Genomic DNA, 16801 nt, shown 5'->3' with positions numbered 1-16801 from the left:
CTTTGGACTAATCAGGATCATACGACGATCTTTTATTCAGATCGATTTCTGTGATCTTCCTCGGATCGAATTATTTATGATCTTTCTCGGATCAAAGTGGCCATGATATTTTTCGGATCAAATCATTCATGATCTTTCTCGGATCAAATCATTCATGATCTTTCTCGGATCAAATTCTTCCACACATAAATCTATGGAGGCTGTCTCAGACATAAGCTCCTGGCTGGCTATTCCACATGACAAGGTCAGTCCAAACCATATTCTCTCTTTTTTTTTATATATTTTATTTTATGAACGTATATCATTAATCAATTTAAATTTTATAGTGTACTCAAAAATAAACATGTAATAACTATATAATCATGCCATCAAATGCATTGATGAAAACATATTCATGCTCGCAACCACACAAGTAAATATCAACATTTTACATATGATAAATTCATTGATCTCAAATCCAACGATGCAAAACTATCAGTAAAATAATATATACATGTGATGATGATCATGTATAATGATTCTTACCTCGATAAATGAGAATTCAAATTCACAGCCTTAAAGTCAGAAAATCAAGCCCTACTCATTGTCCCCCTAGTCGTTGGACTGTTCTCCTATCAAACAAAAATAAATTAATTTAACCAAATAAATTTTCTATATATATTGAGGTTATCTGACTCTTACCCATGCCCCCCCTTTTTTTTTAATATATATGTATGTATATATATATATATATAAAATTATATTATATATATATATATATTTTTTTTAATTTTTATTTATTATTATTTATTATTTATTATATATATATATGTATGTATATATAGATATAATTATATTTTATGTATATATATATACATTTTATTATATATATATATATATATTTTTTTTTTTTAGAGAAGAGAGAAGAATTTTTTCTCCTCTTCTTCACACCCGAGAACAGGGAACCCGAGCCCCCCTGACCGAACGTCTCCCTTTAACCCGACCAGATGAGCACCTCCGGCCATCTTCCCCGACAGCGTCCCGACGACGGCGATGCTACCCTGTCGGTGGCAGTGCCACCATCCCTGTTGCCGGTGGCGAAAAAAGAAAAAGATCACACAAACAGGGTATCCCTGTTTGAGCCCGAACCGGCACCTCACCGGCTTCCAAATACATCGGTGATCGGAGAGACTAATCCGAAAGGGAGGAAGAAGAAACATACCTTGTTCCAGCGGCCAAAAACAGCTCCGACGACCCTTCTCTTTCGATCAACCACCCACGGTATATCTTTGAGAAAATCTCTCAAATCCCTCGATTTTCTTTGAAATTTTTTGTTGTAAATTCCTAAGGGAGGACGGAGAATCTTTATAGTGGAGGTTTCCTACCCTAGCCGGACTCTTTGAGTTCGATTTTGCCGGAAACGGGAAGGAAGAAGACTCCGGATAGGAGTCTTCCTCCTCCTCTGTATTTTTTTTTTCTTTTGTTGTTGGGCCGTCTGGGCTACAGGCCTAAGTAACTGGCTGTTACAATCTCCCCCCCTTAAAAATTTCATCCTCGAAATTTACATACCTGAGTTTTCAAAGAGTTGTGGATACTTGATCTTCATTTCTGTCTCGAGTTCCTATGTAGCCTCTCTCTCGCTATGATTGCTCCATTGGATCTTCACATAAGGAATAATTTGATGTCGTAACACCTGATCTTTCTTGTCAACAATCCGTACTGGATATTCTTCATAAGTCAGATCCTTCTGAAGACGCAAAGGTTCATAACTCACCATATGACTTGGATCTGGAATATACTTCTTCAACATCGATACATGAAACACATTATGTACACCAGATAAAGTCGGCGGTAATGCTAACCGATATGCAACCTCTCCAACCCTGTCTAAAATTTCAAAAGGACCAATATACTTTGGACTCAACTTACCACGCACTCCAAATCTCATGATACCTTTAGTAGGAGAAACTTTCAGAAAAACATGATCGCCAACTTGAAATTCCAGTTCCCTTCTTCTATTATTAGCATAACTCTTTTGCCTGCTCTGAGCCGTACGAAGTCATTCCTGGATCATATGTACTTTTTTCACTATCTATTGCACTATTTCTGGTCCCAACAGTTTTCTTTCTCCCACCTCATCCCAACAAATGGGCGATCTATACTTTCTTCCATATAATGCCTCGAAAGGAGCCATTTGAATGCTTGCTTGGTAACTATTATTATAAGCGAACTCAACCAATGATAAGTGATTATCCTATGCATCACCCAAGTCCATAACACAAGCCCTTAACATATCCTCTAGGATCTGTATGGTTCGTTCTGATTGTCCGTCAGTTTGAGGATGAAAAGCTGTACTGAAATTTAACTTGGTCCCAAGAGCTTTATGAAGACTCTTCCAAAACTGAGAAACAAATCTACTATCTCGATCTGACACAATAGTAACTGGTACTCCATGCAGTCGTACTATCTGCTCTATATACAAGCCTGCCAATCTTTCTAAGGAAAGACCAATCCGAAAGGGTAAGAAATGTGCTGATTTCGTCAATCGGTCAACAATTACCCATACTGCATTATTATTTCGAAGCGTTTTAGGTAATCCAGTCACAAAATCTATAGTAATATGCTCCCATTTCCACTGAGGAATAAGAAGAGACTGCAATAGTCCTGCTGGTCTTTGATGTTCAGCTTTTACTTATTGACATACCAAATATTGGGCTACAAATTGTGCAATATCCCTTTTCATACCAGACCACCAAAAATTTCTTTTCAAATCTTGATACATTTTTGTGCTTCCAGGATGCATAGTGTAAGCCGAACAGTGAGCCTCCTCTAGGATCTCATCCCTTAATCCTGAAATCTTGGGAACACATAGTCTGTTATCAAATCTCAATGACCCATCCTCATGTGTCCAAAATTTTGTCTGTATACCGGATTTCACTGCCTCTATGACCTTTTGTAACTCTGAATCCTCCTTTTGAGCTGCCTTAATCTTTTCAATCAAAGTAGGCTGTAGTACAAGATTTGCAAGCTGAACTTGAGAATCATGTGGTCGTATTTCAATTCTTGATTTCTCCAAATCTAGCAATATAGGATTTTGTGAGGTAATTAGAGCAACCAATTCACCAAAAAATTTTCTACTTAGAGCATCGGCTACAACATTCGTCTTCCCGGGATGATAATTTATTGTCACGTCATAGTCCTTCAGTAGTTCCAGCCACCTTCTTTGTCTCAAATTTAACTCCTTCTGAGTAAAGATATATTTTAAGCTTTTATGATCCATAAAAATCTCGCAGTGCTCTCCATATAAATAATGCCTCCATATTTTTAAAGCAAAAATCACAGCTGCTAATTCTAGGTCATGAGTAGGATAATTTCGCTCATAAGATTTCAATTGTTGAGAGGCATAAGCTATCACCCTTCCCTTTTGCATCAGAACACAACCAAGGTCTTTACGAGAAGCATCGCTATAAATAGTGAAACCTTCTGTCTCAGATGGAATGGTTAAGATTAGAGCAGTCACTAATCGTCTTTTTAACTCTTGAAAGCTTTGCTCGCATTCGTCTGTCCATTCAAACTTTACTTGTTTCTGTATTAGACGAGATAGAGGCATGGCAATACTAGAGAAACCTTCTACAAACTTTCGATAATAGCCAGCTAATTCCAAAAAGCTACGTATCTCTGATACGTTAGTAGGTCGGCTCCAGTCAACTACTGTCTCCACTTTCTTTGGGTCAACTGAGATACCCTCCTTGGAGATGACATGCCCGAGAAAAGTAACACTGTTCATCCAAAATTCACATTTTTGTAGCTTTGCATACAGCTTCTTTTCCCTCAGAGTTTGTAATACAATCCTCAAATGTTCTTCATGCTCGAATGAGCTTTTCGAGTAAATCAAAATATCATCAATAAATACAACTACAAATCGATCCAAGTATGATGCAAACACTCGATTCATAAGATCCATAAAGGCTGCCGATGCATTGGTCAGACCAAATGGCATGACTAAAAACTCATAATGCCCATATCTAATCCGAAAGGCTATTTTTGATATGTCTCCAGGCTGTATCTTCAACTGATGGTAGCCAGAACGAAGATCAATTTTTGAGAAGACCTGAGCCCCTTGCAACTGATCAAACAAATCATCGATTCGTGGTAAAGGATATTTATTTCGCACTGTTACCTTGTTTAATTCTCGATAGTCTATGCAAAGCCGAAGGCTACCATCTTTCTTCTTCACAAAAAGTACTGGAGCTCCCCAAGGTGACACACTAGGTCTAATGAATCCTTTGTCCAACAACTCTTGTAAGTGCTTTTGTAATTCCTTCAATTCTGCTGGAGCCATTTGATAAGGGGCTTTAGAAACTGAACTCGTACCAGGAATCAAGTCAATAGAAAACTCAATCTTTCGATCAGGAGGTAGTCCAGGCAGGTCATCCGAAAAAACATCAGGAAATTCTTTCACAATAGGGATATCCTGTAACTTGAGCTTATTATCTTGAGTATTTAATACAGTGGCTAAAAATCCTTCACATCCTTTTCTAAGAAATTTCTGAGCACGAATAGCTGAGATGAACTTCTGGTGAAAGAAGGGTTTAGTACTCTTAAAACTAAACTCTGACTGATCTGGAATTTGAAACATTATTGTCTTTTGGAAGCAATTAACTGTAGCATGATATGCTGCTAACCAATCCATCCCCAAGATTAGATCAAAGTCCTTCATCTTTAAGACTAATAAGTCTGCTTTCATCTCCCTATCCTCAATACTTAGTACATAATCTTTGCAAATTGAATTAATCAAGATCACCTCTCCACTTGGAGTGCAGACACAGAGATTATTTTCTAAAGGTGTAGGAGACATCTCATTGGTCTTCTTAATAAAGTTAGTTGCTATAAAAGAGTGGGTAGCTCCAGGATCAAATAGAGCATAGACATCATTGGATGCTATTTTAATCATACCTGTCATATATTCATTTATCATTCAGGGCTATATGTCCTTATTTGTCTAAGCATATAATATTTCATGATATATATAAAAAAACTTTTAGGAGATCGGTTCAGTACCTGTCACCACTGAGTTAGAAGCATTAGCATCCTGTTGTGTAAGTGTATAGACTCGTCCTTGGGTCTTTGATTTTTGTTGTCCCGCGTCTTGTCTTTGTACATCTTGGGGTGCCCGAGTCGCAGGGGTGTTTTGAAAGTTTTGAGGCATCTGCTGTCTCTGTGATTCTCCTTCACTGCGGCATATAACTGCTTTGTGGCCATCTCGTCCACATTTGTAACATTGTCCTCCAGGCCACGTACAATCTCGTCTAAAATGAGGTCCTCCACACCTATAACATATAAGACTCCCTTGAGGTTGTACTTTACCTTCAGTGGCAGTCTGGCTTGGTTTTGGGGTCTTTGGTTTGAAGGCTCTGCTACTTTGAGCTTGAGAATCAATCGCTCGACTTCTTTTCTTCATACTTTTCTCTCTTGCTGCTTTAGCATCATTGAGTCCTTTTTCTATTATTAAGCATTTATTTACAACTTCTTTATAAGTGGGCAGCTCAAAAACAGTCACCAGTTGTTGGATTCTCTCCCTTAACCCATTCTCAAATTTTCTGGCTCGAACATTTTCCTCAGCTATCAATGCAGGGGCATATCTCGATAATTCTTCAAATTTGGCTGCATATTGAGCAACTGTCATGTGACCCTGTACCAGTCGATCGAACTCTCGAAATTTCTGGAGTCGGATACTCTGAGAAAAATACTTCTCATAGAAAACCTTTCTAAATTCTTCCCATATAAAAGGTACATCATTTGGCCCTAACTTTCCAATTTCCATCTCCCACCAATCGACTGCCTCACCTTGTAACATAAACGTGGCAAAAGTGACCTTATCTTCAGCAGGACATCTCAAGGCATGAAAGACTTTCTCTATTGCTTTTAGCCAGCTTTCAGCTTCCATAGGATCTGAGGTCCCTGAGAATGCCGGTGGTGCATATTTTTTGAGGTCTAATAAATTGATCTGATGTTCATACTGATTTTCAGCTCTTTGTTGCTGCTGGGACTGTCGCTCCTGAAATATTTGCTATATGATCTGCTGTTGTTGTCCCTGTTGCACCTTCAATATCCTTCTCATATCTTCCCTCGCAGCCACTTGTTATTGAACCAGTACTTGCATTAACTGAGCTGCAGTAATTTGTTCCCCAAGTTGAATTTCAGGTTCTCCTGGAGTTTCTTCCCCGGGAGTGACCTCTGCAGGCTCAGTAGGATGTTCTTGTTGTGGTGCATCATCATCCGATGAGGGTGGAGCATTTTCTTATGGTGTAGCTGGCTCCCAAGCATTAGAGCCATCTGCAAAACAAGTAGGTCTCCGATTTCGCCCATGCTCAGTCCCTCTTGCCATGTCAACCTACACAGTTTCACTTTAGTCAAGAATTTAAGAATAATATTTCATATTAATCAATTTCTATCTAAAAGTCTACCCATATACTCTCTCTCTGAAATAAACCTTAAGATTCCTAAACCTAGGCTTTAATACCACTCTGTCACGCCCCAAACCCAGCACCTGAGTTGGGCACGTGACACGGCCACACAAACCCTAGAGCAGCACCCTAGGATCATGTAAGGCCTATTAATTTAACACTTTTAAAAATTTTAAATAACCAAGTAATTACCAAATCAATCAACCGAGTCACAACTTCAAATCAAATGCAAACTTGTTCAATACAATTATTCAAATGTTCATTGATATCAGAGAATCTAAGCTAACTAAATTACTAAAGGCTTCAGTTCTCATTTGCACTCGCCCAAACCATCCAACTAAGCATCCTGTGAGTCTGAAAAAAAATAAGAAGGAAAATATGAGCTTCTCCAGCTCAGTAAGAATCACTGTACATGTACATCAAGCCAATAGATAAAATTAATATTTTTAAAACCAATATAATTAGAAAAACTCATAGGTATATAATAACTGTAATATCGTCACAAATATGCTAATGTATCATCATACATCATCAGGCGAAATCTTCATTCATTGTTGAATTTCATATTAAATGTTGTATCTTCTCACATTTTCGGTTTGATAACCTTTTATTCTTTTTTGGCTTTGGACTAATCAGGATCATGCGACGATCTTTTATTCGGATCGATTTCTGTGATCTTCCTCAGATCGAATTATTTATGATCTTTCTCGGATCAAAGTGGCCATGATCTTTCTCGGATCAAATCATTCATGATCTTTCTCGGATCAAATTATTCATGATCTTTCTCGGATCAAATTCTTCCACACATAAACCTTTGGAAGCTGTCCCAGGCATAAGCTCCTGGCTGACTATTCCACATGACAAGGTCAGTCCAAACCATATATATATATTTTTTTATATTTTATTTTATGAACGTATACCATTAATCAATTTAAATTTTATAGTGTACTCAAAAATAAATATGTAATAACTATATAATCATGCCATCAAATGCATTGATGAAAATATATTCATGCTCGCAACCACACAAGTAAATATCAACATTTTACATATGATAAATTCATTGATCTCAAATCCAACGATGCAAAACTATCAGTAAAATAATATATACATGTGATGATGATCATGTATAATGATTCTTACCTCGATAAATGAGAATTCAAATTCACAGCCTTAAAGTCAGAAAATCAAGCCCTACTCGTTGTCCCCCTGGTCGTTGGACTGTTCTCCTATCAAACAAAAATAAATTAATTTAACCAAATAAATTTTTTATATATTTTGAGGTTATCTGACTCTTACCCAAGTCCCCCTCCCTTTTTTTTTATATATGTATGTATATATATATATATAATTATATTATATATATATATTTTTAATTTTTATTTATTATTCATTTTTATTTATTATATATATATATGTATGTATATATATATATAATTATATTTTATGTATATATATATATATATTTTATTATATATATATATATATTTTTAGAGAAGAGAAGAATTTCTTCTCCTCTTCCTCACACCCGAGAACAGGGAATCCGAGCCCCCCCTGACCGAACGTCTCCCTTTAACCCGACCAGATGAGCACCTCCGGCCACCTTCCCCGGCAGCGTCCCGACAACGGCGATGCTACCCTGTCGGTGGTAGTGCCACCATCCCTGTTGCCGGCGGTGGAAAAAGAAAAAGATCACACAAACAGGGTATCCCTGTTTGAGTCCGAACCGGCACCTCGTCGGCTTCCAAATACACCGATGACCGGAGAGACTAATCCGAAAGGGAGGAAGAAGAAACATACCTTGTTCCGGCGGTCAAAAACAGCTCCGGCGACCCTTCTCTTCCGATCAACCACCCACGGTATATCTTTGAGAAAATCTCTCAAATCCCTCGATTTTCTTTGAAATTTTTTGTTGTAAATTCCTAAGGGAGGACGGAGAATCTTTATAGTGGAGGTTTTCTATCCTAGCCGGACTCTTTGAGTCCGATTTTGCCAAAAATAGGAAGAAAAAAAACTCCGGCTAGGAGTCTTCCTCCTCCTCTATATTTTTTTTTTTCTTTTGTTGTTGGGCCGTCTGGGCTACAGGCCTAAGTAACTGGATGTTACAAAGTTACCTGAAAAGGTTGAGACTATCTTATTCTTTCTTTATATATTCAAAGAAAAACCTAACATCTGAGACATTGTTTTGTTTGATTCAAAATTTTTGATTTATTTTTTGTTAAATCAAATTAACTCAAAATCCACTCGCAGGATCAACCTAGAAATTTGAGTCATCATAAACAAAGGATGTTTTAGTGAATAATATGCTTAGTTTGTCTTATTTTTTTTTATTTTTTTATAAATAAAATATATTTTTATTATATTTCAATCAAAATTTTAAATTTTGTGAGATGAGAGCATTCCGATTTTCATCCGGAATGAGACGTCCCGCATTCCGCCCCATCTTCGTGGCCGTTCAGATCTGACGTCTTGATATACTTTTGGATCAACTTTTTATATATATAAATATTATTTTTAAAATTTATATTAAAATTTATTTATCTATTTATTATTTAAATATATTTAAATTTTAAAAATAATATATTTATAATGTCACATTATATTTATAATGTCACATTTACTGTCTAGCCTCCGTATTGCATGTGATGCACGCAATAATTTCTCTATATGGGCAAGCTGCATGCACCATGATGATAATAGATAACACATAAAGCTGCTCTTTGAATAGCCTCTGTATTGCACGCATCAGATGCAATTGGATTGTGCAAATCCCACGGTGGATAACACGCCACGCTACCCCTTCTATTTCACCAATTTCTGATTGCACGCTATTTACTGTGCATATGCTCCGGGATTTGCCCTGGTTCATTTCTCGCCAGTTCCCGATTGTGCGTTATTCACCGTGGGTGCAATCGGACCGCGTCAAATCTCACGTTGGAGAACAAGCCACAGTAAACCGTTTGCGTCTGCTATGATCGAACGGCGACGCGTGCGAGAAAGACGCGATCCCTCTTTCCTTCTATGCTCCGAGCGACCGAGCCGCCGAGCTTATTTTTCTTCCCCTCCGCTCCTCTCTCCTCCCTCTCCTTGTCGGAAACTCAAAACGGCCTCCCTATTCCCTTCTTTCTCCTCTCTCCTGGGGCATGCTCTGCTCTTCCCTCGGAGAACCAGACTCAGAGAAGGCCGGGCTCCCTTCGGCAACGATGCCAACGCTGATGCATCAGCGAAAGAAAGGAGAAGCCGAGAAGGTTAGTACGGTCTTCTCCTCATTCTTCTCCCCTTCCCGACAACGAATGGGCCGTTCTCCCTCATCATCGGCATCCGGCAACGGAATCTAAATTAGGGCACATCAGGACGGCCGTACCGGCGCCTGTTCCGGCCGGGATGAAGATGGAACGGCCGGGACGAAGGCCGGACAGGCGTTTCGGGGTCCCGCACCCATCCCAGGTGCCGAAAACTCAAAGGAATGGGACGGGATGGTCGGGACGGCCCCCGTCCCGCCGGGACTTAAAACGTTGATTTCAACAATTTAAGGGTTGATGATGGATACATTTAGTGGCTTTTTTTTGGAGTTCTAATGATGTAAAAGCATGCTTCAATTTAAAGGGCTATATCTTGTCATCTAATTGATGTGTATTTTTGAATTTGCCATATCAAGCAGATATTTCGACTTATTACTGATTATTTTTTATAAGATTAGTTGAAGTCTAATCAGGAATGTTTAAGGTTTGTTTTGTCTTGCAACAGGTCTAAGTGGGTATCAGAAAAGTCTGGAATTCAGAGACAGTTGATTGAGTCCATTCTCATGTCTATTTTTAGTAGGAAATATATTTCTTGGAACTTTGTTGATCCAGAATATGTGATTGATATATCCTTTTTTTGTACCATTTTATAATTTCAATAGCTTGATGAGAGGAATATTCTGGTGGTGTTTATCCTACAAGGTAAGTTGTTTTGGTTGAGTTTGCAGTCCCTTGAACACATAATGAAACTACAAAATGTATGCCACTTTCTTATATGTTATGCAATTTGCTGGTTTGCTTCAGATAGCTATCCTTTGTATGGTTAGGATTCAATTTGTTAGAGATAGTCGACATTTTCATGATTTAGTTTTTGCCAGACACTATTGAGAAGAAAGCTTTACGCATTACATTTGCTTGCCAATGGAAAAGGTCGAAAGCTCCACCATGATGCTGGCATATCAGTAGATGTAGGAACTTTTTTTGGAAAAAAAGCCCTATGCTTGTACGCCTATTACATCGCCAAATTTTGGGGCATTCTAGCCTATTAATGGTCAGATATACTAAGATGTTATACCTGAGGAGCATGGAGAAACATAGAGGACATGTTATGAGGGTTTATGCAAAGTGTGCCATGTGTATCATCCTTCTATATTGGTCTTTAGCCTCTCTTGTTGTCTCATTGTGTTTATCGTGTAACTGCAGCTGTAATATTGCAGTTCAGATCATAACTACTGTAGCTACTTCTTAATGCTATGATCCATGGTATTCTATTTATTTATGTATTTATTTATTTTTTGCAATCTTTATCTTGATTTATACGGGTAACACTTGCACATTGGGCTGTCTTATGTTGAATTATAACCCTATGGCGACCTTCTGACCTTGCCCCTTGTCATGATATTGGAGTTGGAAATTAACTTCCTAGATATCCTTGTGATAATTTTGTGGACTTTTGTTGTGAGAAGCTTATTTGCCCATTTGAGATTTTCATTCTTACATGATCTCCTTGTTGACCTATACATGATGATACTGTTATTGGCAATTTCAATATATAGTTTTTGAATTCAGCAACTGGAGTGCATGCAATTTATTGATAAATAACTGGAAATACGATCATGTCTATTGGAATGTTGTATTGAGTCATAACGTGTATCTGGTACGTGGATGTATTGTCTATTCATGTAATTGTTTAGTAACATTCAGATGTGAGATGTATATGGGCAATGACATGCTGTGTTCATACACTTCTAGCTAATGTTTTATAAAATTGTATAAAAAGCTTTTATTTATATTACCTTCTGTTGGCAAGCAGCTCTGAAGGGCTAGGTATGTAAAAGAATTCAGAATCTTTCACTTGAACAACATTAGGAAAAAGTGACCAACCGGAAAAAAAAAAAGAACAAGAGAAGCAATCTTAATTTTATGTTTTCAAAAAAGAGAAAAGCGACCAAGTAGATGAGGCCAGCCTGTTGGGTAAATTGTAAATGCATACAAAACCATGTATTTGCTTCCATGAAAACTTTTAGTTGGATATATTTATACAAACTTGAATGTCCTCTGAAACTGCTTTCAGTTCCAATCCTATCATTTTGTTAATCATGAGGGAAAAAACTCATGATCTGAATTGTCAATATGAACACACACACACACACACACTCTAAAACTCCATCTTTGTTTGCCATAAAATTCCATTACACACACACATGCGTGCGTGTGCGCACACGAAAACTCCATCTTTGTTTGTCATAAAATTCCATCTTGCAGGCTTTAAACCTTGGCAGTGTATATGTTGATCGTGGGAAGTTAGATTTGGCAGCTGACTGTTACATTAGTGCCCTCAAGATCCGACATACACGAGCTCATCAGGGTCTTGCTCGAGTCCATTTCCTTGAGAATGACGCAAATTGTTATGCCCCCGATCCGAGATTGTGAATCGAGGGTCATGGCAACCGCCGCATACTCATAGAAAACTCTTCCCATAAGCATGCAAAGCATCTTATCATGCTATCCTAAAACAACAGCAGAATAATTAGTCAATAATTTAAATCCAAAACATAATGATCTAAATTTTTTCTTTAATATCTTAATAAATTTAACAATGATTCATAGGTTTTACATCAAATTCAATAAGATTTTCAACCTAAAATAAAAGTATGGAGATTCTGCTTCTGATCACTCTTCCATTCATATCTTGTATCGTCTTAATTTCTTCAACATCTGTAAAAACAGTAAAATAGGAGGTAATGAGCTAGACAGCCCAGTAAGCAATGATCACTTTCAACAGATTTCATCAGACATTTAAGTAAATAATCATTTATAGAAAATAAGCATATCGAGTTCATCAATTTGAAATCAATTTCGATTATGCAATATAGTTCATGCCAAATTTATTTTTTTTTCAAAATTCGAGTTTCTTTTGAGATTTTAATTTTTTTTGTTCTTAAATTTTTTTCGTCAACCATGAGCTATGACCACATTTTCTCTGTGGCAGGGTCATAATACCGCGTATCTTCTTGCGGTGAGCTACGAATCATCTGGCAGCAAAGTCCTTCGGAACCGCTGGTCTTTTTGGCGGTTTATCGTTGGTCTCTCTGGCGACATATCGCTGGTCTCGCTGGCGACATAAATTCTCAAGACAAATCAATTGCCAACGTATATGCCCCCATTGGCAAGGTCCTTTACATAGTCAGGTTGTCAATTCATATTGTTCTTATATCAGAATTTTTCATAAATCATGTTTCATATTCTAATTTTAATAAGAAAACATATAATCATGTAGTATCAAAATCAATCAATATAATGCATCATGAAATCAATATGTTCAATCATGCTTCATCATAACATTTCAAATAAGATATTTTTATAACAAAATATCATTTCATCTAATTCATGCATCGTTTCTCAAATCATGTTAGAAAAATATATTATAATTTGCTGATAAATCTAGAAAAAGTGAAATATTACTTACCTCGAACGCATTTCAATAAATCCACATAATTCTATAAAATTTTTTTCAAAATTCTTCAGTTCATAAATCATATCACAATATCCGATTATCAGGTGTCAATGATACCTATACGAGATCAAATTCAATAATCAGAAAGAATACGAATATCATATTTCAATGATTTAGATTGGGTCCGATCATCTAATTTCATCTAATTAAAATCTAATTAGGACATAAACGATCCAAAGTTTGACTATCGGATCAAATCGGATTCGAAGTGATAGGATCGAGATTTCTTCATTGATTTCATAAAAATCAAGTGGAGAGAGAAAATCAGAGGAGAGAGAATTCATGAGGTACAATTCGAATTGATCAGGTGACACAATTCAACATTACGATTGGTCCAATATCTCGATTGGTGAAATCAACATGATCAAATCAAGTTATGGCTAGATTGGGATCATGGATGATCAAATCTAAGGATTCATGGTCTGATCAAGGTGAGTGTCAATACACTGCCCAACAATCATGGATCAAGATTCTTCATCAGATCAAAAATATTAAAAGAAATTCTTCATTGATAAATCGATCAAGAAAGAAAAATCGATCGAGAGAGAAATGACTTTAGAGAGAGAAAATTATAGAGAGAGAATTCATCTTGGACTCAGACGATATGATTCAACAAATCCGATCGATCAGATCAAATCATGCTAAGATTATCATGTAGATAATTCAATAAAATCATGAAAAATAGAATCTTAAAAATACCTAATCTGATCAAAGTGGGTGTCGGTGTACCGTCCAGCGATCGCAGATCAAAAATCCATCACTAGGATCATTTAAATTCATCATCATTCTTCTCAAAATTTTAGAAAATCTTAGGAGAGAGAAATAATCTAGAGAGAGAAAATAGAGAGAGAAAGTTCAATTCTAGAGAGAGAAAATACTAGTTCAGGCTGAAGGGAGAGAGGGAAGAGAGAGAAACTCTCTTTCTCATATTTTATTATTTATATCATTATTTATTTATTTAATTTTTCTTTTCCTTTTTTTTTTCCTTCTTCTTTTTCTTTTCTTTTTCTTTTTCTTTTCCTTCTTTTTCTTTTCTTCTTCCCAGGCTTTCTTTGGGCCGAAACAAGGGACCTCACAATCCCCTGTTGGCTGGCCGACCAACGGCGCAACCGGCATGGGGGCGGCCATCGACAGGAGGGCGGCGACCTACCATCCAAGAAAACACCAATCTGATGGCCGGCGGTGACCACCGATGCTAAAACCCAATTGAAATCGAAATTTCTTTCTCAAAGAAATCTGACGACTCCGGTCGCCGGCGAGCGTGCACACTGGCACGGGAAGAAAGTGGGAGAAGAGAGGAAGGGGAGGAGGCTCACCTTCGACGACGGCGAAGCTTTCCGGCGTGAAAATTAGACGGGCACAGAGCCGGTCTTCCATGATGATTTTCCGGCGATTGCCGCTGATGAACTTCGAGATTTTCAGTGGAAGAGAGAGAGGAGGGATCTCCTCCTTAAATAGAGCCGGAGGGGGACTCTTTCCGACTCCGGTTGGGAGTCGGTGAGAGGAGGACTTCTCCTCTATTTTCCCTTCCTATTTTTTTTTTTTTTTTGTTTGGGCTGGGTTTGTTACATGGGCCGGGCCATCACACAAATGCTCCATGTGAGGAAATGACCAAATTAATAGAGATGGCTAGAAACAATGCATCAGCATATGAGAAGAGGTCTGAATACTGTGATTCTCGTACAAAGGAAGATTTGCAGATGGTGACCCAATTGGACCCATTGCGAGTTTATTCTTATAGATACCGAGCTGCAGGTCGGAGCCTCTCTCCGACTCTATGTTTTAGGCACAACTGAATCTGTATGGATGAATACTTACATAATCCTATTATGTCATAATTCGGGTATATCTTTGAATTTACTGATTATCAGAATAGATTGCATTTTGTTTGTTTTTCAAAACTATGCCCAGTTTCAAAAGATAAAAATTGAATCTGTTCCAAGCCTATGGATAGATTTTTTGAGGCATCGAACAGGAAATTTCTACTACAAGCAGGATATTGCAGATTGATGATTATTTTCTGTCTTCAGTTCTTTTTTCCCCTTTTAAACATAAAACCAATTATCACTCAAGAAGCAATGTTATGCTTCTATATTTCAAAAGTTTTAATGAAAGTAAAGCTATGATACATGGTTTTTGCAAAGACAATCTCTTTCTGCTCGACTTGTTCTCTTGTAAGTTCTTGTTCTTATGCCACATATTTTCTGTGCTGTATCCTTGGGCCTCTAAACCAGTTTAGCTGATGCAGGCTCTTCCATGGACGAATCTACATTTTACTCCTTTATAAATGATTAATTTTCCTTTTCCCCATTTCTGTTAAAGTCCTTGATTGTTCTCTTTTATTTTGCTGACGTAGAAATAGGTCTTTTCTTTGATTACAAACAGTGCTTATGGATAACCACAAGGAGAAAGAGGCAATTGCAGAGCTGACAAGGGCGATAGCATTGAAAGCTGACCTTCACCTCCTGCACCTCCGTGCTGCTTTCCATGAGCACATTGGGGATGTCTCCAGTGCTCTTCGAGATTGCCGGGCTGCCCTTTCTTTGGACCCTAATCACCAAGAGATGCTCGAGCTCCACAGGCGAGTAAACAGCCAAGATCCATGAGTGCATTTCATAATATTCTGTATAACTACACCTGATCCATGCAATGGCACCTTTATAGCCTGGCTTGGTTCTGTATTCTTTCTTCCCTTCTTCCACTTCCACCTTTCTGTTGTAATGTATGAGAATCACAATTCAAGGTAATTGCTGTGTTTCAATTGTTAAAATGTCTGTCTAGAAATTTTGATTCTCTGAATTAAATGAGATGTTTAAAGGTAATCATAGCAAGAATTTGGAGAAGATGCGAGTCATATGATCGGATGAACTTGCATCTAAATGTTTGTTGCCGCAATCTCATAAAATTTCCGCTTCCATTATTTTGTTCTATATTCCTTTTTATTTTCTTTTGTGTCAACTACAAAATGGCTTTTGCTGATATACTTTGCATATTATTATTTATGGAATAGCGTTTTGTTCAAGCTACATTCAACTAATTATCATAAGACATAAGTTTTTGTGATTTGTTTTGAAGATATTTAAATATGTTTAGAAATTTTAAAATCTTAAAATTAGGAAAACTATAACATATTAATTTTGTGGACAAGGTTGTGGTGTAGAACTCATGCAAGTGCAAAGTATTATTGAAGAATGACCAATCTAAGCAAGCTCCAGAAAAAAAAAAAAAAAAAAAAAAGAAAGAAAGAAAAGTTGATCCCATTGATTGCCTAGTCCACACCTATTTAAAATCCTTACTTTCATTACTTGATAAATAATATTAAATCCAAATAGAAAACTAAATTTCGTGGATCTTATATTTATAAATAGCATCTATTCTACTAATTGGTGCTGATGCGGGGTTGATCTTAGATGATATTGAAATCAGCTGTCTTAGAGCTTAATTGGCTTATGCAGTTAGATGCCCTCATCTAATGTAGGGGGTATACCAGCTTGAGATCCCAGCAAATGCCTCACATGGAGAATCCTTGAAATCTCACAAAGGAGGTGAGAGATTGTCAAGATCACAACATCATTATTAAAATAATAAAATAAGTA

The 16801-nt window shown here is 37.2% G+C and overlaps 1 protein-coding gene across 1 annotated transcript in view; it reads left to right on the top strand.

The window, feature by feature from the left end:
• Positions 1-16027, top strand: part of LOC105055477 (ETO1-like protein 1) — a 28001-nt gene extending 11974 nt beyond the window's left edge. Inside the window, 3 exon segments of the mRNA XM_073251967.1 lie at positions 11954-12088; positions 14810-14960; positions 15591-16027. Coding sequence (XP_073108068.1) covers positions 11954-12088; positions 14810-14960; positions 15591-15811 — 507 coding nt within the window. The 3' untranslated portion in view covers positions 15812-16027.
• Positions 16028-16801: the final 774 nt, after the last annotated feature.

Source organism: Elaeis guineensis, chromosome 2 (assembly GCF_000442705.2).
Source record: "Elaeis guineensis isolate ETL-2024a chromosome 2, EG11, whole genome shotgun sequence".
Taxonomy (NCBI): Eukaryota; Viridiplantae; Streptophyta; class Magnoliopsida; order Arecales; family Arecaceae; genus Elaeis; species Elaeis guineensis.
Note: the sequence above shows the minus strand (reverse complement) of the source record. Positions and strands in the feature narration are given on the sequence as shown.